This window comes from Quercus suber, unplaced genomic scaffold (genome assembly GCF_002906115.3).
Source record: "Quercus suber isolate HL8 unplaced genomic scaffold, Cork oak 2.0 scaffold_250, whole genome shotgun sequence".
Lineage (NCBI taxonomy): Eukaryota > Viridiplantae > Streptophyta > Magnoliopsida > Fagales > Fagaceae > Quercus > Quercus suber.
In genome coordinates, this window is record NW_027069706.1 from 589,237 (window position 1) to 613,000 (window position 23,764).

Here is a 23,764-nt window from a genome sequence, read left to right on the forward strand (position 1 = left end):
GTAGTGAAAATTATTTCCATGTTTCCGCATGCATTCCTACAGGAGAAGATAAAAATTGTCCACTCTTTCTTTCTTATGTGATCACATTCACATCGATCCCCCAAATTAAAATGCATGGCTAGCTTAGCTCCAACCAATTATTTCGTTCACCAAACCTTATTAATTTGTTTTTGGATTGCCAACCCAAATTCATATATCTCCATCCCAGCAGTGTTATCATTACCAACCTTTTGCATGACAATAATTTCGGCTACGATGATTGTTATCGTCATCTGTCATTTTCATCTCATCAGTCATGATCACATGCCAGAACAAACCCACCTTCATTTCTCATCATTATTATCCCCTGAATATATGTCACATCACTTCCTCACTTGTCATCGCCCGCCATCAACAAATCATGGGCCACATTCCAATTCTTTAAACAATAAAAATATAAGTCTAATTAAACATCTAATATCCACTTATTAATCATGTTAAATCATTATCATGCTGAACGAACAAGAAAAACTTTGTTGCAGTCAGAAAATCAGTAATGAAATGAACGTGCAAAAATAATTTAGATTATGTCACAAATGATGTAAGTTTAGTAAAATAAAAACAAAAATAAAGACTGCAATCAATAAAGAAATACAAAAGAGTAAAAGCTTTCATTATATTGAATAAATAATTCATAAAAATTGACAAATTAAAGATGATGCAAATTATAGGACAAAAGCAAAATAAATGAAGTGGAAAAAAAATGCTTTGAAATATTGTATGATCATAAAATATTTATTATGTTAAAGAGAAAATGTTATAAGACTGTTATAAAACTCCATCTATGTTTGATGGTATTGAATGTTGAACTAGTAAGAAGCAATGTATTCATGAAATGAGAATGTTAATATAAATATATATATATATATATATATGTGGAAAGTTAAAAATACCTGAAAAAGAAGGATTTGAAATGAGAAAATTTTGTTTGAGATAGTTTGGCCATGTTCAAAACGGAGCAAAATACATTAGTGAGAGAGTGAGTTTATTCAAATTAAGGAAAACAGAAAAATATGAAAACCAAGAATATCATTAGTAAAAATAGTAAAAAGTCACGTACTAATTAAGAAAGTAACAAAAATTATATATAATAGAATGATAGAAAAAATATATACATGTGACTGACCATAACTACTTTGTTGAGAGTCCATACCCGTTTCACAAAAGTTAAATCATGGTAAGAATGGCACGTGTTTGTTTTTGTTAGTTGAGGCTTGTTTGTTAAACTTATTTTCATCCTATCAAAAGAATGTTAATAAATAGAAGAAAGTAAGTTCATCCCAACGCACACCACCCTCCAATCAAGAGCCTTGTTCTCCTTTTATTCTCCTTTATGTCGAAAACTAAGATTTAAATCCATATCCTCCCTTCACATTTATTGAATTATTAAAAAAAAAAATGCAAACCTCCCCATATATCTAATATTTTCAATTATAAGCTTGGCCATCCCACAACATCCAAATAAAGCATGAGAGAGAGTGAGAGAGAGAGATCATTTTTTTTTTTTTTACTAGATGTGCCTTGAGAAGCCAGATTGGACCGAATCATTGATACACAAAACACTATCACTGCCAAACTACGAAATTTAAAACTTGAAAAGAAATAACACAGCAGCAGTGCCGCTCTTAACTAACATAGTTCTTATCAACAAAAAAAAGTAACACAGTAGAACATAAGCCAGATGAAATGAAACACATTATATTTTCTTTTTCCTCTCTTAGTTATCATAAACAGGTTTCTTCATGTTTCTTAGAAACATCATAAGCACGTGTATCATAATCATGTCCTATGATAAAACTTTATTACGTGTGATAATCTTTTGGTGAACAATAATAACATGACATCAAGTCCTGATAGTCAAATACATAAAATTCTTCAAAAATAAAATAAAAATATTTACTTGTATTTCATACACATCATACACATCTTCTCTATTTTTTTTTTTTTTTTTCCTGTGAAAGCATGAGAGAGAGAGAGAGAGAGGAAAATAGCTACCTCTCATAACAATTACCGTAAGTTTTTACTAATAAAATGAATTTTCTTTGCACTCGTATGTCATTCAATATATTTCCAGTGAACCTTTTAGTTCTTCCTGCTATAGGCTTGAGCATATCCTAGGTCCTGTAACAAGCACAACGCTTCTAAGCATTGGAATTAACCGGCAATTTTCTTCCTCTACTCTCTATTGACAATACAAACTTTGTGTTGTCTTTGCACAGTTTAATGGCTAACAAAAGGCTCAGGAGCGATGATGCTAACAGTAATGGAGATCATAGAATCCATTATGTGACTAGCTTCACTTCAAGCTTGAATCTGAATGACGATAATACACTACAGTGAAAGCAGGCATCCGCAATAGACAATATGGTAACGATTATGGGCTCCACCCATTGACAGACTATGTCGAGGAATTTTATATGGACTTCCAGGAAATGGTCAAAAAGGATTCCCGAAATTGGCAGCAGGTTTAGAGGTCAATTATCTGGATAATGCAAGGCACTTCAGGACCCAATTGCAACTTGAGGGCCAAGAGTTCCAAAAATGTTTCTTCAGAATCTTCGCATACAAAATGTCGAAAAGTAACCTGCTGCCCAGCCATCACTAGCAGAAGCATGCAGCTTTATCCCTGTAGTGAACCACAGTTTAATCAACAATTCCATTCAGCGTGTGTGTGTGTGTGTGTGTGTATGGTACCAAGTACACTTTTTCAGACAAATCAATCCTACTTTCAAGACCATCTGAAACTAATTTTTCAGAATAAATATGATGCTACTGCATTATGCATGACACAATGAAAGAAAATAAGCTTTTGCACTATGAACCAATAATTATATCCTTGCATCAACTTTTTTTTTTAACAGTTACATATTTACATCTACTAAAAACAGATAACTTTTACAGTAGCAGCTGTCAATAAACTGTTTTCAATTTTATGTATCAGAAACCTGATGAGAAATTCATCTGTAACAGTTGGTGGCCCTGATATATGTGATATGTGGATAATGCCAGAGGGTTCCACCAATTACCTTACTGTTGGTGCACCAAGCCAGCCTAAACTCTCCTTTCCAGTTCCTGGAAAGTCAGCAATGATAGCAAAGCTTCACTTTTTGAACCAGATCTTTAAATGACTTCAAGCAGAATCAGGCTTCACCCCCGTCGTGGGAGCCCAAAGATTTGTCCCTCTTACTGCGATGTTGACGGATCTGATCTCGTGATGCACTAGTTGAAGATGCTGATGGAACTGACAGAAGGGAAAAAAGGTCTTGTTAGAGAGGTCAGAATAAAATTTTAACTGGCCAAGTCCAGCAATTTAAGACATCAAAAATTAAGGAATCAAAAGGGTAAATGGAGGGCATTGATAGGCTCATGCTTCATTTTGGTTAGATTCTGTGTCCTTATTAAGGTAGTTCCACAAGATTCTTTAACAGCACTAGGGGCTTAATGCAAGGAGACCTATTATCACCACTTCTTTTTATATTTATCATGGAGTTACAAAGTAATATGATAGATAGGGCAGCTGTAGGAGGTCGCCTATCAGGTTTTGTTGAGAGGAGAAACAAATGATGCAGGTAGCGAGAAATCAATTTCGATTTAAATTTATGTTGTGACGTTGGACAAAGAAAACAAAACCAAATCAGATTTAGAATTCCTGGAAATATAGGATTTGAAGAATTAGGGTTATTGTTTGCTTAGAAAAAAGTTAGGAAAAAAATATGCAATATAGGATTTCTTAACCAAATAAATAAATAAAAGGAATAGTAGAATTTGGGAATGAAACGAAGGGGAAAATCTGAGTTTTGGGTTGGTCCTGGGCTGTGAATGGAATTAAGTATCCCGTGAACAATACTTTGGATTTGTGGGTTATTTGGGGCTATTTGATTGATGGAAGGCTTTGGGTTCCTGAATTTTTGGATTTTACACAATTTTAAAAAAGGTTGTACCCAATACACAAAACTTCCATTTTTACAGGGTTTGAGAGAAGTTATTGTTAGACAGTATTACTCTTTTTTTGAAGTTGATTCCCAAATTCGAACCCTCGACCTACTGCATTTGGATTTTAGGGTTTTAAATGCGACAAACCATTGTGTGGTTTGCTAGTTTTCATGTTGCTAGGAATTTAAGGACCAAAAAAAACAATAAGAAAAAGAAGAAGAAGAAACCTTTCAAGTATCACACCTCAGGAAGGCTTTATCACATAAAGCTCAAACAAAGCTCCATAGCTTCTAAAAGTTTAGAACTTATTTTTCTCCTCTTGAATAGAAGGCATTACATCCATACAAATGGATTACCAGTTGTTATTCCTAATAAAAATTGGACAAGTTTTAGATTTTAGGGTTTTAAATGTGAGAATCAATGTGTGGTTGCTAGGTTTCAAGTTGCTGGAATTTCAAAAATGAAAACAAAAATCTCTTCTAGGCATCACACCTAGGGAAGGTTGTAACACAAACCTCAAACAAAATTTCATAACTTCTGAAAGTTAAATAAAGAGTAATGTGACACACGCAACACCTTCTACTCATGTCAGCCACACAAAACCATGAGCATGCAGGAGAGCATATCACAGCCTCAGCTAGGTGGTTTTGATAGGTGGGCAACAGCAGGCTATGTTGCCCCTTTGAAGTGGATGCCTATATGGAAAAGTTGAATTGGTGGCTTGATGGTGGTCTTATGCTTGTAGCGGACCCATGGTTATGGCCTGACACTGCCAGGTTGCAGGCTAATGTGTGTTGTAGACAGCATATGCAGTGTTGTGCAGTGCAAATTTGCATGGAGTTGGCCGAGGCTTATGTGCAATGGGTGTGTTGGGTGTGCGCAATAATTTCATAATAAAAAATTGGAAAATGAAAACAACCCTACATTATGCAGAAACCAAAGCTATTGCTAGTGAAACATATACCAAGAGTGAACTTATGAATTCACTGAAATTCTATTTTCCTATATTAGAATAGATGCATAAATGTATAATACCTAAAATAGAGCAATTCAGGGGAATACCTTCCATACCTTTTCTTGTTTTGGATGGCTTTATGCCACCACTTACATTTGATGATGATGAGAAAGGTCTTTTGGCAGGCAAAGGTTTCATTGATGTTTCAGACTTCTTTGAAGATATCAGAGAAGAGTAAAGAATAGCATCAACAGCATCACGTTGTTTTTTCCTTTTTGCAATCAAATCCTCAGCAGTGCCAGTTTGGCTGGGCACTTTATCTCCATCATTAGCATCCCTCTCCTTAAGGTTGCTTTCAGGTAAGGGAATTGCAACTTCCTGATTTTTCTGGCTTCTATCACCATCAGAAGATTTCTTCAGTCTTTTTGACACTTGTGATTTCAAAAGGTTCTGGCTATCACCCGATTCGCGTACAGAGTGATCCAAATTACTCCTATAATTTTCAAATTTATCTTTTCTTTTGCTTATATGTGTATTCCCCAAACTGACTTTGTTTTCACTACTCTCTTTGCCCTTTCTTTCACCATCTGTAACTTGTTTCCCTGAGATTGCACACTTGACATCCTCAGAGGTTCTGTTGCTACCATTTGTAACTGAAGAAGAAGAATCAGTCTTCACAGGGAATTTGCATTCATCTCTGGCACTTCTTCCAGTACTTGGGATATTTTCTCTAATTGCTAGAAAATCTTTTTCATCTCCTATACCCCTTTTTTGACTGTGATCAGCACAGCCTACATATTTCATTTTCCTTTCAATGGTTTGCTTTGCAATGCTCTCATTTTGTTTTGCATGCTGGCTAACATCTTTAGCCTTTTCAACATGCTTATGCTGTCTTGAATGCTTGTCCGAAATTCTTGGAGCAGCATTTTTACAAAAGTCTGTTTTAAACATGGACTTGTAAGGTGTTTTAACTGAAATAACCAAATTTCTCTCTTTAGCATTCTTTATAAGAGCAGCCCAGTTATGGTTTGTCTGCAAAGTTCTGGCATTACCCAAGATCCAGAGCGAGAGTTTGGCTCTTGTCAAAGCAACATTCATCCTTCGTACATCAGCAACAAACCCAATACTGCTTGAGTTGATTCCAAGTGCAGAAGTGCTAGGATCCCCTGCTCTAACAGTGGAAAGTATGAGTATATCAACCTCCCGACCTTGAAAACCATCGACAGTATTAAATTCCATGTCATCTATAACAGAAGATCCAAATGAACTTGAAAAACGAGATCGTAAAAGTGATAGTTGAGACTTGTATGGAGTTATGATACCAATTCTTCCACCTACAAATTCAGATGGGTACCTAAGCAATATATCAAAGTAGAAGATTAGTAGCAACAAAAAAAAGGCTTGTAATGAAGTTTGTGAACCTCTTCTTGAAAAACAATGTATTTAAAACAGTTGCTGTACCTTTTCTTGAAAAACCTAAGTACTTCAACTGCAGCATCAGCCTCATGCTCATTGTAAAGGGACAATGCACCAGAATTCTTACCGCGATGCTCTTGTCCATCAACAATGTCATAGAATACATATGGTCCAAGGCCCTCAATTTCATGAAATGGAGCTGACTTGCTAGACATTTTATCACCATTTAGCAACTTTCTGTCATAAAAATGCAGAGAAGGAAACCTACATATTTCTGGGTGCATCCTATACTGCAAAAAAAAAAAAAAAAGGAAAAACTGTCGGTAAAAGTTTTTAAATTTCCCAAAAGGATAAAAATGTATAAAAATAAAAATGACTTCCCACCTCACCCCAAAAAGGGCCTTAAAATTAGTAAATAATATGAGATTAAAAGCATTTGAAAAAAATAAAATAAAATAATAATAAAAACCTAGATAACATGTATCAGATAGCAATGATACGGGCAATCTTATAGTAAAATATATGAAAGGTAAGAATTAAGCAACAACAACTTAATGAGATAACAATCAATTGACGCAGCCATTTTGTCTGACAGACTTAAATTGGCTAGTCTCAAAAGGACACAAATATTGATTAAAGATTTTTCATGGGAAATTTAGGATCAGGAAATAGGAAAAGAGAAACATCATGAATACACCGTCAAGAAATATATGGCTTAGTAAACAAAAGCCATAACATAGTTGGCTGCAAGTCAAAGTTGCAAGACTAGTGGGTGATAAGCTACCACTTCTCCCAAAAACTTAATTTGTTAGAAACGGGTGAATTTAATCATTGAACCATTATTCATACACTTTCTCTCATGTGTGGGCCCAAAGTCCCTCTTAATAAGTGGGCCCAATACATGGTATTTTTAACTTTTTTAAATGGGAGGTAGAGTGGAGATAGGTTTCAAGCTCAAGATCACATATTTTAATATCATGATATATTATCACTTGTCTTAAAACTTGAGCCATTAGGAAATGATGAATTTTCATTTAGCCATTATTTGAATGGTGGGGAGTCAGCTTACCACCTTCTGCTGCATTGTTCAATGGCTTGAGATATTTGGTCAATTGTGTTGGCCTTATTCAAACCTAAGACCTCCGGCTCTGATACCATGATAAATTACCAATTGTCCCACCCCCAAAAGCTTAAAATATTAGGAAATGCTGGTTTTGATCATTTAATCTGATAATAACTACGTATTATAACAACATTTTTAATTTTGGATAACTACGTATACAAATTTAAAGGATCTCATACAAGCACACAGCAACAAGTGCCTTAGTAGTTATTCAAGTCAAGAGTCAAGACTAATAATGAAAAACTAAAAGTGATTTAGATCAAGAATGATAATGAAAACTAACAGCAATGAAAATAAAGAAACATACATATTCAACCAACAAACTCTATGCATAATTGACACTCGCTATATTTATGTCCAAATGATCATGTAGTTGAACAAAGCATTAGAGCCAAAATGTAACTCCAATCAGCTCTCAAGATAAACAACTACAACAACAAAAAAAAAAAAAAAAAAAAAAAAAAAAAAAAAAAAAAAAAAAAAAAAAAAAAAAAAAAAAAAAAAAAAAAAAAAAAAAAAAAAAAAAAAAAAAAAAAAAAAAACAGACTTAAGTTCCAAGGGATTCAGATATATAAGAACATGGCATTCTATTATTCCTTTTTTTATAAAATAAAGGACAAATTATATATCAGTATACAATAAGTAGTACCCTTGGAATACCTAACAAAAATAAAATAAAAATTAAGTACCCTTGGAATCATTATATGACCAAAGGAGGGAAAACTCTTTTTGATAAATCAATAGTATTTGATATAAACTTCAAAGATATCAAAACATATCCCCCGGTATAGATTGTTGCCAAAGCCAACTTTCATTACTAAAGCACTTTTTTATGCCAAGGTCCAATTACAGTAACACTCCTAAATATGGCTTATACTCATTCGATCATGTATAAAATACGGATGAAGGTAACATTTTGCAATCTACTTCACCTGTTCGGTCAGCATAATGACAGGATGACCAGCCCTTTGTAATCGCTCAAACATGCTGCATTCATACAGGAATTTACTTGCAACACTAGAAAGAACTGTTGCAGGAAGTTGCTTTGGGTCGCCAACCTTAAACGATAGATTGTAAATTTCAGGACCATTCTTGTCATGACATAAAGGTTTATAAACTAAGTAAGTTGATTGTCCTCACCATAATACATTTGGTCCCACTTGACTTTAAAAGCTGAAGAGGAATCAGAGTAGCAGGTTCTAAAGCCTGCAGTGGTAAGAAGCAATGCTTAAGACAGAAAAGAGAGCAGTACAAGTAATAAAAAGAAAATAAATTCAGCAGAGCAAAGACATTTTACTTGTGCAGCTTCATCAATCACAACGGCATCAAAAAGTGTACGCTCAGATGGACTGCCAAATTTAATATTTGACATAGATTCAGAACACACTCCATAGAGATCTCCACCACAACCACTTAATGTAGTGACCACAATTTCAGCTTCCCGTAATATAGACTTCCGAAGCTTATATCTAAGAGCTCTGGTTTCTTCATTAGCTTTCTTCTCCTGTGACTGAACATTGCTAAGATCTTTATAAATTTGCTTCTTTTGTTCATAAAGTTTTCTTAGCTGTGACTCTATTTCTGCATCAGACATTTCTTTCCCATCATCCCCCTTATGAGTACCATCTTCCAAAGAATTCTTAAGATCAACATTTCCATCCCTTAAGTTAGCACGCTTAGCTTCATAGAACCTGATACGATCCACTAATTTCTCAAGATTAGAACGTAGTGCCATCGAAGATTCCACACTTAAATCATTCTTTTCATTGCAAACATTCATCCTCTCTTCCACCAAACGTTGGTCAACAAGTGTATCAATAAAGAATGGTAGTGAATTTGGATGGACTGTTTTCACATTCCCTACCCTTACAAGATATGGCTTGTACATCTTTCCATCACTGCCATAAAGGCCTTGACTAGAAATTCTCGACACCAGCTCATCAACCGCGGCATTTGACTGAGCACAGATAAGTACCCTTCCTCTTGCAGAACTTTCCATGGAGTTAGAATTCCTTTGAACATCCTCATGCAGTTGTCTGGCCAAGGCTGCATCTTGCCATGCCCTTGCTATTGCAGCAGTCTCACTAATCTTTGGTCTTGACCAGAATGGCTTACTATGTGTTTTCAAACTATCACCAAGAGAATTTTTTGCATTACCTGTCCTCTGTAAAGGTGAAGCAAGCAAACCACTGACAATGGCCAAAATAGTACGCGTCTTGCCAGTACCTATAAACAAAGACAATACATAAATCACAAAGACAGAAATTTATGAAATCTGCAACAAACCAAGGTAAATCAGATACCTGGAGGACCCTGAATAAGAGATAATTCGAAATCTTTCTTCAACTTAGGTGATCCAACAGCAACACTGATAGCTTGAAGTTGACTGTCATTGAAGGATGATTTCAGTATTTGCTGCAAGGGTTGGGCCAGCTTACCCAGATTCACTTCCTTAGATACATGATTACCAAGAGAATCATTGACAGGATTTAAAATCACTGGAAATATAGGAATGCCATTAATTGATGATAGTGCCTGAAACTCTCTAAGTTGAGGTGTAATGCTCATTACGCGACATGCATGCCATTTACTACGATCAATGAGGTTCTTTCTAGCTTTATTTGAACGTGAAGAACCATTTTGAAGATAGAACCTGATAACTAATATGGTTAACCTTCTCTTATTGTCTCTTTCACGCCTTTCCACCTGAAACAATATACAGGTGCTTTAGCAAAATGATGTAACAGATGGAAACAAAAAAAGTATATATACAAAATATCATAGCATAAACATTCAAACATGGGCCATTCATGTGTAATAGTTAATTTCATAATATGCGTCTTGAATATGAAACTTAGATCTAACTTCTAACTTAAAAGCTGCTTTAGAAGTATGTCCAGTCAGATAGCTTTTGGATCATAAACTGTAATTTCTAGAAACAATTAAATTGTCAATGTTAAGTGGGTTGCACTCAGTAACCAATTAGGGAATAGAGTTATTGTGGTTGCTTAAAATTTAAATGATTAACAAATAAATTGGTTAATCCTGGTTTATCCCCTGCATTATTGTATGAAACTCTCGCCCAGCTCTCCCCAACGATGTTATGAGAAAATGTGATGGCATACCTTTCCAATCATATGAATATCATGGGAAGATTTTTGCAAAGGCTCCTTCGTTAACAAAACAAGGTCATTTTCTGAAAAGGTTCTAGAAGCTGCAGAATCATTGTCATCATAAATAAATCGCACAAGATGAAAATCATCAACTCTCTCAACTGACATCACTGATAGACTGCCAACATACATCTCTTCCCATGAAGACATTTCCAGAAAGGAACTATTTAATTGTGCTTTAAACTCCTCCAAAACCAATGGCCGAAAAATCTCCATATACTGTTCAGGTGATTGAAAACACACAGGAACCTCCTTTAATTTGCTAACAGTTCGAGTCCCATCTTCACTTGCTGATGCTAATCCAACAGTTGCAAAGTAATCAAGTTCCAAAATGGGTCTATACCAGTCATCAAGTCTCGGTGGCTTGAACCTTTTCACTCCAGCCTCCAGTCTATGTAAACGGCCAAATCTACTTTCAAATGGTGACTTAAGTTGAATAACTTGCCGTTTAGGAAGAGATGTGGACTTTGACAAAACTGACTGCTGAATTCTTGCAGATTTTAGTGCCAACTCAAATGGATCGTCTTCACTATCACGTACAATCTCTTTCAAAACAGTATCACTTGTCTTAGAAATAATTCTGTTGCAATTTAGAACCATTTTATTGGAACTGACAGCTTCATCTGTGTTCTTCAAATTAATTCTATTCTGGGACAAAACAGAATTATTTTCATTGTGTTTGGGGTATTCTGTTTTCTTCTTATTGTCTACCCCTTTTGATTTTAGAAGAGAAGCAGGTGCTGGTTTGCCTTTTAATTCGTCAATGTCCTTACTCTTAGAAGCAACCAAACGATCAGTAGCATCTTTTTGCTGAAAAGATTCCAACAAATCCATAGAAGCGCCAGTCCCAGCAACCTTCTCCTTTTTAGGGTCAGAATGTGGTGCGCTCCCAGGAACCAGAGGCTTGCCATCCAAAATGCAGTGACCTGTCTCCGTATCAGATAGAATGGCCTCATTGGGTGATATTGATTCCTCTGTTTCACTGTCAGAAAGAACAACCAAATTTTCTTTATCCTTTTTGTAAGATCCCGTTAGTGAGTCCAAGATCTCCACATCACTATCATCCACAGAAAGAGGCTCCACATCTGATACTAAACTCTTTTTCTCAAAAGACAAGGTTTCAGGAAATAAAGATGTTGACCTAAAGGCGGTGTTTTCAATGTTACAAGATGCCTCCTTAGATAATGAAACAGAAAGGCGCGAAACTTGTTCTGTCAATTCATCCGTAGCAAAGTTATCTAAAATCAAGAAGGCATAAAAATATCATGAATAATTATCGATCAAAAATAAAAATAAAAATATCATGATACGTTAATGATGACTTTTGATGCTCAACAAATAATAATAAAAAACTACATCATATATTATGCCTGTGTGCAAATGTTGATATATATACTAAAAGCTCACCACGTGATATTAGATTTTCAATGGCCTTGATTGTCATTGTAGCAGTGTCACTACGTGAACCTCTGAGGAAAGTCAGCAAAGTAGTAACTGTCCGTTTCCAATACACGATTATGACTTTAAGTGATGAGTTCCCCCAATCCATCAGGTAATTTAGCCATGAGAAGTCATATAAACTTTCCACCAACATTCTGGAATCCCCAAGCTTTTTACCAAATGATGGGCAAATTATTTCAAAAATAACAGGGAGGATCTCCAGTAAGCGGACACAAGTCATCTGAAAACACAGACCACAAAGTAAGACTGCCTTCCCAATGAAAGCAAGCTCTCATGCATCAGACCGACTAATAGCGCAGAGTTGATGTCCATTTTTATTAATTTATTAACTTCCAACCAGAAAATGAAACAGCATTTGAAGAAATTTTTAGGTGAAAATAGAAGGACAGCAATAAGCTCTTTATGAACAAAGTAATATCCATTGTACATTAAACCACAGAAAAGAACTGATCACCGCATAAAAGTAAGCCTACACACATACAAGTGCATGCACGCACACAGAAGAAACAGATGGCTATAAATAAAATGCCACTAATGCCAACACTGGCACAATGCATATGCTTTAAAAAATAAATAAACCAGAGTTTGCAAGTATTAGAAACAGAACTTTCTAAGACAACCATTTACAAGTAGAAAGATTGCAGAATACCTGACAAAAACTGTGATCAATAAATGCTTTCCCTTCTAACAAGCACCTCTTAATAGGAGGCCATGCAGTTTCTGATAGTAAGTAAATGAACTTTTCCCGTGATTTTGAGTCAACATCTGAAGAATGCTCATTGACATTCACAGGCAATGAATCAAAGACAGGCTGCCACAAAAATCCACCTTGGGAAGAGAACCTTGCGATATTTGAACGATCAGATGAATTTTCTGGCATATCTAGGGCCGATAAATCCCCCTCTTTGAGCAATTTGCATAGAACGAAGAAAAAATGTTGTAAACTCTGAAACTTTACTAAAACACAATCCAGTAGAACCTAGAATAGTGCAAACAGCAATGTTAGGAACAACATGATAAGGATGATTATTTTGAAAAGTCAAGACTCATCACCCTAAAAAGGGCATTCCTATAACTGTAAAGAAAATATCATCACTTATCTATACATGGGTGTGTACTTAGTTTAACACGTGTGTGTGTGTGTGTGTGTGTGTGTGTGAGAGAGAGAGAGAGAGAGAGAGAGAGAGAGAGAAAGAGATCTAACTCAGACCACCATAACATAATTTTCAAGCGCTTGCTGAAAAGAATTCTTTACCAGTTTACAAGAATGTCTCAAGCCCAAAAATATGGCAGACAAAGAATAACCATTAGAACAAAGAAACTTCAAGCCGCAAGAAAGACCCCGTGTATTGGAAACTTGTTCCAAGATACACTTCCCAAGCTGCCTCACATTCTGCATCAAACCAAAATATATACATGTATACAACTCTTAACCAAATGCCAACTACAGGAGTTGCAAAGGAGCAAAATTTATCTCTTTAACCATGGATGTAAATGATGGGTGAGATATTAGGGATTAATTGACATACATCATTAGGATCAATGAGTGAAAGGATCAAGCTTTCACCCATCCTTGGTTCCCAAGTCCACTGCTTCCGTAGTTCTCCTTGCCCCACTAGAACAACAAAGTGTGCAGTTAACCTGTAATACACCTCTCATGAAATTACTCAAGGGACTAGCTCCTTACCAAGATATACATTGCTTCATAAGCAATAAACTTAAAATACACAGTTCTTTGATACACCAACTTATATCGAGGGGACTCTACAACATAAAAAATATATAGAAAAAGAGTAATGAAATGCTAACAACCTATTGAATGTTCTTACTAAAGGAAGACACATTGAAGATACTTTTACAGAGTTTTTTGACTCCTTTCCCTCTCCACCATCATCAGAACCAGTTGGAATTTTCCAACCAAATGAATTGGAGATCACTGTAGCAGAGGATGAAAGCCAAGTTCTCACTGGAAGTGCCATTTCTTCACTACTTTCGGGTTCAACCATTGGAAAACGAGATCGGGCCCAGAAAACAGCCTTGGAAAATGATATTGGAAAGACTGAAGGATCAATTTCAACTAGAACATCAATCCATAACATGGGTATGCACATCCACTCCCTAAATTCCCGAGAACTAATTTTACTCTGTGCACCAAATTCACTCCAAGAACTATTGTCCTCCTCTTCAACATCTGGAACAAATGGTTCGGCATCATTCAAATCATTATACATGCTTCTATCAATACTCCAAGGTGTGCAGCTATTCAACACTGAGGTTATAAGGGCAGAAGCATCAGACACTATAATGGTTTGTATAAGATCAAAAGCAGGTTGCCTTAGAGAACTGTGGAGTGAAGAATCCTTCAGGGATGACACAAGAGAAGGGCCCCTGTCCAATAAAATTGCAGAGAAATGAATCATACAACTTCATCTCTATCCACAACCTCGTCCAATTCCAACAAAGTTATATATATAAATATCAACAAACTAACATATTATTTTAGAAATCATTAGCAGTTATTATCAAAACCTTCAACCTCCAATATAATACACGAGTTTCAGGACAATACCAAACATCATTGTGGAGAAGGGATTGCAATGAACGGGTTGGGAAGCTGACCTTTTATATAATAATTTTATTTAACAAAATTAGTTATCTCAGTAACACTTTAAAGTTAAGAGAAATTTTAAGATATTTATTCACATTTGAGTTCTTAAGGAATTGTATTCTATAAGCCAAGAACCTTATAACTCAACTAGCACCTCCTAATGTTTCCAATGGAGACATAGAGAGTTCAAATCCCCCCACCCCCATTGTAACTATCAAATTATCAAAAAATAAGTGGTTTTCTATAATTAAGTTGCCTCATTTTCATTGTTTGTAATGTTGGTAAGACCAGAATATGCTAAAAAAAATTAAGACAAAGAAATGAACATAATAGACAAAGAAACATGTTAGCATGCCAATAGGAGCTTAGCATTCCAATTGATGGGTAAAAAGTTGTCATGACCGCTAATTTGAGATTTTAATAAGCCTGTTCACACATGATGCTTATATGCTTCCTATTGGACCATCTCAGTTTTAAGCTGATTAAATAGGAAACCTGTTGGTTAAACCAGATTTGGCCCATTTTTGACAAGCTGGCCATCAAGTCAATATATACTAGTTATTAGCAGTTACCATGTCTATCGATCATTTTTGTGCTTAAATGAATGCAACATTCAGGAAAAACAGTGAAATGATAACTACTTTACTCAATGCAAGCTTTATTTTCTTCCAAAAACTCTCCACCTCTGTAGAGATATTCTTTTTTATATGAAAGTCTTTCATTTCTACTCTCCTAGTCTTAGCCACCAACATTTCCCCTTGATGCAAAAAAAGGAATGCACAAACTCTATTCCATTTCTTTTCTCTCCAAATCTGTTATTCATTATTTAATGCTAAAATTGCCCAAGCAAGTCTTTGGAAAAAAAGTTCACATTCCAACAATAAACATTCTTCTGATGAGTAATTACAATTTATTGAAGAAAAAATAAAGGCAGCCACACCCTAGTACTGTACATTGAAGGTATACAAGATAAAACAAATTTATAAAATAAAAAATAAAAATAATTAATTAGTTTTAAATTTTAAATTTAAAAATATATATTAAAAAAACCCAACCAAAGAAACAAACAAAAAAGAATTAAGAACTAACGTTTCAAAGTTCTAAATACTCCCAAGAGTGAGAGAAAAAAAAGATACTAGAATATGATTCACTCAACCAATGACCTTAGAAACACCACAAATTAAAATCATATCAAGTACAAAACAAATAGGATTACATACCACATATGTGCACATTCAAAGGGTGGGCATGGCGGGTTCATCTTATAACCTCTGTGTATAATTAGAAGTGCTATCTGAAAATAGAATCTTGCATTAAATAGCAACATAGGTGAGCCGAAACAACACAAACCATCGATTGATATTGATATTGATTACACCTTCTTCAACAGTTGAAAAAAAAAAAAAAAGTATAATCAATATATTATACAACAACAATATTGATACTACTTATCCACAAAAAAAAAAAAAAACAAAAAAAAAAAAAAAACAAAAACAACGACATAATACTAATAATGGCCACATATGGTAATTATTTGACAATCTAGAGGAAGAAAAAAAAAAATTTTTTTGATAAGTAATAAAGATTTACTGATATCAAAAAAAGAGACACCCCAATACACATGGAGTATACAGGGGTGTACATATCAAATACAAAAATTACATAAATCAAGTAAATCCAAAATTGAAGAAAAATGTTGGTTTCTCCACACTGAGAACTAGTCCAATAAGGTTCTGAAAAATAGAAGCTTGAGATCAGGCATAGAACGCTCATTGTCTTCGAAAAACCTACTATTTCTTTCCTTCCAAATACACCACACCAAACAATGAGGAACAAAATCCATATATCTCCATTACAATGGCAACCAAATCGACCTTGCCAGCAAGCAAGAAGCTCAACAATGGACATTGGCATAGCCCAACAAACTCCAAATAAACCAAAAACCATATCCTACAACTCCAAAGCAACCGGACAATGAAGGAATAGATGGTCAATAGTTTCACTATTACACTTGCACATATAACACCAATCCAAAATGCATAACCCAACAATCTAGAGGAAGATATAAGAACCTGGCAAGCCTTTTTTCTTGTTAGAACACTAAAGTTACCGCTGACTGGCACTTGATGGAGGAGAAAATATAGAAAATGCCTCCGTTGCTTTTCATGTTCCCCATCTTGCAAAGCTTCAAGAGACTGGATAGATTGGACGCATACACGTCAGTAATGTCAGGAAACCATATCTAACATGTAAAATATAATGAATGACTTGAGATGAAGCAACATAATGTTCCACCCACGTGCCTGCAGAAATGGCTGAAAAAGATCAAAAATGTCTTTATGGCTTTTCTCGTTTCGAGTATGAAAACACTGACCCAATAGAGTGTTGCGCATCACACTTGCAGACAATGTAGACCTCAACCAAAGCTTACAACCTTAAAAGGAATTCCAAAACATCAAAGGACACATTACACACAATATTAATCTTTGTGATCAGAAAAAGAAGAGGTGCTTACCAAGCATTTCAAAGAGCAGTCTCAAGCAGGTAACCGCATGAGAAAATTCAATTGAATCACTGCTGATATGATTGAGCACAAGGTCAAGAAAAATGGGATAGCGCTCCAATATCCCTTCCTCAAAAGCTGGAGGTTCTAAGAACCCAAGCCTTCATAACAACATGCAAAACTAACATTAGCAGGGAGGACGGGGGGAAAGAATATTTGTTGAAGATGAAATTTAGCTAACAATTCTACAATGATTTGATTCCAAGCCATATGGATACACGGTCCAGCTTCACTCTTGACCTTGAAGTCCCGGAGTTGATGGCAAAACTTCGTTCTCCAAAAAGCCTATAAATTTCTTTAGCAAAGGCTGCAAAGGTTCCAATTCTGTTACTCTCCTACACACAAAGAGAATAACATGAAAAAACTTGATCCAGGATTTGAGGCCACAAAGCAATGGAAAACATTTCATAACCCCCCCCCCCCCCGGGGGGACAGGGTTTTCAGAAAGATTAACTACTGACAGAAATTCCAAAGTACATCCTTCGGAACTAGGCTTAAATTTGTGCATCATTTTTAGCCAGAATTGCTAAGATATGAAACTTGGCTTAAATTTCAGATCTCTCACAAGGTAGGTTATTAATCTCAGTTATTTTTTCTTTTTTTCCCTTTTTTCCCCCAAAAAGGGGGTTTGAGTTGGAAGGGGTGTTTTGAATGAAAACCAAATAACTCACAATTTCTTATGAAAAACACATAAGCATAAGCTGTGATCCCCTCATTACCAGAAACAGCAGTAAAAATTAAATTTACAGCATAAAAATTTTAAAAATTAATAAATTATTTTGGTTGTAAGCATTAAAATCAGTGCTGTTAAAAATAATAATCAGCCCCTCCCTTTCCCCCTCACCTTGGGATTATAACTTAAAATTTAGATACATACACACACACACACACACACACACACATATATATATATTAGATTAATTAATTAACTAACCAAAAATTAGACAATCAAAACTTGCAATGCCAAAATCCCACCCAAACCAACCCCCAACCCCATTGGGGCCAGCGCCAGACAGAATACAATAGCAAATTTTATCAGCAAAATTATAAAATAATAATAATAATAAATAAATAAATAAATAAAAATAAAAAGGATGACGAGAAAAAGGCAAGAGAACCTCAAGGTCCAAATTTTGAAATAAAAAAACAGTACCTCAGTTTTCCCATAGATCCAGCAAGGCGATGACCAACAGAGCGAACTCTTCTCTTGAAAAAAAATAATGCATAAACACCCTGAAAGGAAACAAGTTTACTCAATAAGGCAAAATAAATTTTAAGAGATAAGTGAAAGCCGTTTGATGAAATATGCAAACACATAGCCCACTAAATACCGGAAACTGTTGCTGTCCATCCAGAGCCAGTTCATGCTTATTATCAATAGCTTCAATAAACGTTTCAAATTCAGTAAACAATGACTGATCATCCAACAGGACAGGGAACATCAGAACCTGTGATCAGATAGACAACAAATTCAGTCTCCTTCCATCTCAGAATTAAAGGTATGCAAACAAATCAAAAACATTTCTGAAAATTCAAACATATAATGGGATAACTAATATATAGATACACATAAGTAGTTTTATGATACATTGGGTCAGAAAAGCCTAACATAACTTTTTATCTGGTGAGTTACACGCACCTAGTGAGTCATGAACTCATATCCTCATCCTCCACTTTGCTCATACAAGGGAAAGCGGTGCCAAGAGCTAGAGCTCATTGGCAAAAATCAAACATAATTAAAGCTGGATTTCCACGTAACAAGCCTAAGAGATCCAGCACTATTAGTCTATTACAGATATATCAATATATTAGCTGAACATATGGCAGAGTCTTCAAAAAAATACAATCATTCAGGTAAAGTGCCAACAAAAACAGTTGGACATCTATAATCACCTAATATCTTGTGTGGCAACCAGGGAAAGAAATGAGTAGATAAGTACTTCATAATACATTAGGAGGATCAATTGATGAGGCTTGCATTAAAGATTTCAAGATTTAGGTTAAATTAAAAACTGAAACTCAAAGGAAGATTGATACTGAACCAAATTTTAAATCAATCACAGGAGGTAGAGCATCAGGGCAGGTGTGCAAGAGAGAGAGCACTTAGAGGAACAACAAAAATGGAGCTTAAAAAACCTCAAATAATCAAAGAAATAAATGAGAAGGTAAGAATTCCTCAACAACAAAAAAAATACTTTCACTCAAGGCAAAAATTAGGAGAAGGCAAAGAGAGATGCAGATATTAGATTTTAGCACTATATGGTCTGATATGGAAGGATTATAAATGGTCATAACTAGGTAGAATACAATTTTAGGAATGAACCTAGAGTTTTTATAAATTTAATTCAAACATTACAGGCATTGTTAGCTGCAAGCAGCAGATCAGATCTGGTTTCAGAGGCTTAAAAATGAGACAAAGAAAAAGAAGAAGAATGATAATTTCCTGCCCATTATTAAGCCACTAACGAATAGCATATACGGTAAATTTTCAACGTATGATTCCAAAGAGGACCTGATCGAGTACTTCAACAACATAAAAAGTACAAAAAATAACACAATTTAGTATCCATATTCAAGCCAAAACAAACAGTCAATATGATGTCAACTACTTTACAGGAAACAAGTAAACAAATGGAAACATCAGAAAGAACAACATACATACCTCATACATGACACTAATAACTTCAGCATTATCACGAGCTGGATCATACTCTTCCCGTGCTATTCTTGCAGTGATCTCTCTCAAGTGCTGAGTCACCCTTTCCTCATTAAGACTCCGTAACACATCAAGAAGTGGACCTACTGAACTCAACTCATACTGCTCATTGTACATCTCTAGGGCTTGGTGTTGCTGAGAGACACACTGGATGCACTGCCTCGTTTCTTCAGAGATTCTCTTCCATAAAAGCTTGAGAGGAGAATTAGGACGCTCATCTTTGAAGTAATTGTAGAATGTCTCCAAAAGCGGACCCATTAAATCCCCAGTGCCACACCAGATATGAGTTTCTTTCGGCAAACAAATTAAGAAATTAAACGCGTCTGCAAACCTGACATAATAGAGAGAATAGCAACTTTACCAAGCGCTAAAAAGGCAACCAACCAGAAATAAATTGATTTCATACATAAACTATAGCGAAATATGATAAAGCAAGAGAGATTGACTTTTTTTTAAGTAATTATGTTTTATTGACCTCTCCTAGACCCCGCAAAAGTGGGTGCTTTGAGCACTAGGTACAAGCTTTTTAATAAAGCTTTATTGAAGATTAAATGAAAAATACCCCCAGGTACATAGGCAGTGTACTAAGGATACAACAAATCTTCAACTAAAGTTACAAATCCCAAAACTCTGCTTAAGGTAGAAAAAGAGCAACACGTGGATCGCAAAAGATACAATTTTAGTCCCATAGATGAATGCTTGATCGCATCAAAAGTCCAAAAGATTCTCTCCCTCCAAATGGTCCACATAGCACAAGGCATGGGTCCCCCATATATCAACAGAATGATGGTTACCAAAGCCGGGGCCCATCTAGCACTCCAACAACTCCACCATTTTCTTCACTTCACCCATTGCCTTAAAATGGACAAAACACCGTAGACCACAAATCATGCACAATCGCAATGAAGTAACAAATGGCCTATGGTCTCCCCATGCATACGCATGCAACACCAATCAATGAGGCATATACACCACTTTCGAAGATTCTCCATGGTAGACAGTCCACAAGCAGTTGTCCATGTGAAAAAAGCAACCTTAAAAGGAACTTTAACCTTCCAAATGTTTTTCCATGTAATATAAGGCAAAAACAAATAGTATGAGCCCTAAATTAGGACTTAACCTCAAATATACCACTCCTAGTAGGGATCCAACATATCAGGACATCCTCAACCTTACTAGTTTTAAGGGGGTGAAGGAGACCCCTAAAAGAACAGCAAAATCCCTACCTCCCAATCATTAATATATCTAGTAAACAAAATATCCCAATGAAGAACCCCGTCATTCCAATTCATATTATCTGCCACAAAGCCTCATTATCTCGGGCTATATGGTACAACATCATAAAAGCATCCTTCAAGATTGTATCCCCACAAAATCTAGCCAAAAACAAACTTGTATCCTCACAAACTGTCTTCCACTTTACTAAATGAATTTTAGCAACATCCTTGAATCCCCCCCTCAGAAAATCCCATTGTAACTTCTCAAGGCAATGAGCAACACTTACCAAAATAGGAAATAAAGAAAGGAAATAGGTAGCTAAGCTAGATAGGGTGCTCTTGATCAAGGTAACTCTGCCTCCTTTGGATAATTATAGCTTTTTCCAGCCTACTAACCTTCTCTCCATCTTTTCCATAATTGGATCCCAAATAGCCTTTTTACTCTCTTTTTTATAGGTAGATAATGAGGGATGGGGGAGGGGGGGTTAGAACCTTAGACATTGGGTACCACAAAGGATGCCATTACTGCTAGGCTATTACTTGAATCCCCCAAATAGCCTTTATGGTCCATTTGGATTGAGGGAGAGGGTAGGGCAATAGAGTAGAGTTGGTCCAAAATTAACCTATTTTTAGCAAACTCTACTCTACTGCCCTTCACTCCCCCTCCCTCCCCCCTCAATCCAAACAAGCCTTAGAGTTATACGTAGACCCAAAGGTGATGCCAAATATTCCGTAGGCAAACTAGAAACTTTGCAATCCAGAATTTCAGCCAAAACTGATATAGTTGCGACCTCTCCCATTGGAACCATCTCAAATTTGCTTAAATTGATTTTTAGGCCAGACACCACTTCAAAAAAGTTTTGGAGTATCAGCTGGTAACAAAAGATGCAAAATCATTTAGGGCTTCATTGCCTGACCTCCCGCTGTAAACCCCTAAATATACTGTCCATCTACTGCCTTCGAAAACATTCTACTTAAAGCCTTCACCACCACTACAAAAAGAAGGGGTGATAGTGAAACAATTAGAGGCCTGTCTCAATCCTCTAGAGGTTTCAAAAAAAATTAACACTAGGAGTTCCCATTCACCAGGATAGAGAATAAACTAGAATAAAAAACCGATAAAACTCAACAAAGAAGCAGAGAAACAATTAGAGGCCACAAGACAGGCATAAAGTGATGTGTAAAGAGTAATAGGGCCGCCAAAATTGGCACAACTTTGTGCCACAACTTGCCACATAGCGAGTTGTGATTGGTGAAGGTGTGTCCCCACATGTGGTGAGTTGTGGCACAAATTTGTGCCAATTTCGGTGGTCCTAGCATTACTCATGTGTAAAAATTGAAACTTCAACCTTTTTCTTTCGATAATCATGTGAAGTTTTATTAAAAAGAAGGTGGAGAGGGAGCAAGAGTGAAAGAAAGGCCTAAAGTCCCCTCTAAACACAATCAATAATTCTTACAAGAGATGGGTTTACAACAATTAAAAAAAAAAGAAACTTGATCTAACTAAACAAACAAACAGTTATCCCAACAGTTAACAGAGTTAAAATAATGGCAATGTGGGAGTGGCTCATCCCACAAGAATAAGTGGAGGCAATACCCATTTTGAGTTAAACTCTTTCCTTCTATTTTTTGGTTAATCGGGTCACAAGAACAGAGCTCAAAATATGAAAAAGGTAAAGTTCAATGAACACATATTTGACACTAACAATTTTAACTCTATTCCGACCCAATAAACAAAAAATGATAATAATAATTAAAAAGTCTAGAATTGGTACATTCCAAGTTCATTCAGAGAATTGATACATGAAGTGGCACACAATTGAATTGAATCATCAACCAAAAGAAGCGAGAGAGAGAGAGAGAGAAGTAATGAACCATTGCTCCTTAAGTTGGTGAAGACGGCGAACTTGGGAGGGGTCGTGATCATGATCACAATCGTCGTCTTCGTCTTCCTCAATGCCTCTCCAACGCTCCAATAGCTCTCTTCTCGTCGCCAACTTCGACATTTTCTCTCTACGATTTTCTTTCTTTGTCTCCCCAAACCCAACGCAGGCACAGACTGAAACTGAAACAGAAACACACACTCTGTGTCTTTCTAATCTGATATTTGATTACAGAAGCAGAGGGTCATGACTCATGACTCATGACTACATGAGACCGGAGGAGCAGCATATAGGGCTTCATTTCCGTCCTTTTCTTCTTTTTCTTTTTCTTTTTTTCACTTTTTCTTTTCTTTTACCTAATTTGCTAAATTCAAGTCCAAATTTTAATCTTTAATTATTATACAAGCCAGGTCCAAACTTGTGTTCATGGACAAACTCCATAATAGATTTCAGTATATGTTTATACGTGTATTTGTAAAAAATTTAGAAAAAAATAATAATAATTACAACTTACCTGGTTTGAGTGAAATTTAAGTTGCATTCTTGTTTATTGAAATTTGGCATTTTATCCATATAAGGTTAGCTCATGTCAATGTTTAACACGACTCACAAACACGACACGAACACAATACGGGTTTTTATATACTAAGATTGGGCCTTAGCAGGTTTAAGTCATA

General features: G+C 35.7%; 1 protein-coding gene across 1 annotated transcript; it reads right to left on the bottom strand.

Annotated features, from left to right (window-relative positions):
• Positions 1–1,808: 1,808 nt before the first annotated feature.
• On the bottom strand, positions 1,809–23,439 carry LOC112034335 (uncharacterized). Its single transcript, XM_024067147.2, is given in 24 exon segments — positions 1,809–2,665; positions 3,066–3,280; positions 5,035–6,281; positions 6,389–6,633; positions 8,399–8,524; positions 8,607–8,672; positions 8,764–9,692; positions 9,770–10,172; positions 10,592–11,877; positions 12,047–12,320; positions 12,750–13,079; positions 13,356–13,493; positions 13,630–13,741; positions 13,913–14,488; positions 15,929–16,002; positions 16,781–16,903; positions 17,012–17,142; positions 17,224–17,372; positions 17,461–17,527; positions 17,530–17,606; positions 18,425–18,504; positions 18,603–18,719; positions 19,934–20,318; positions 23,080–23,439. Coding segments are annotated over 23 exon segments (7,167 nt in total). The 5' UTR covers positions 23,211–23,439; the 3' UTR covers positions 1,809–2,665; positions 3,066–3,179.
• Positions 23,440–23,764: the final 325 nt, after the last annotated feature.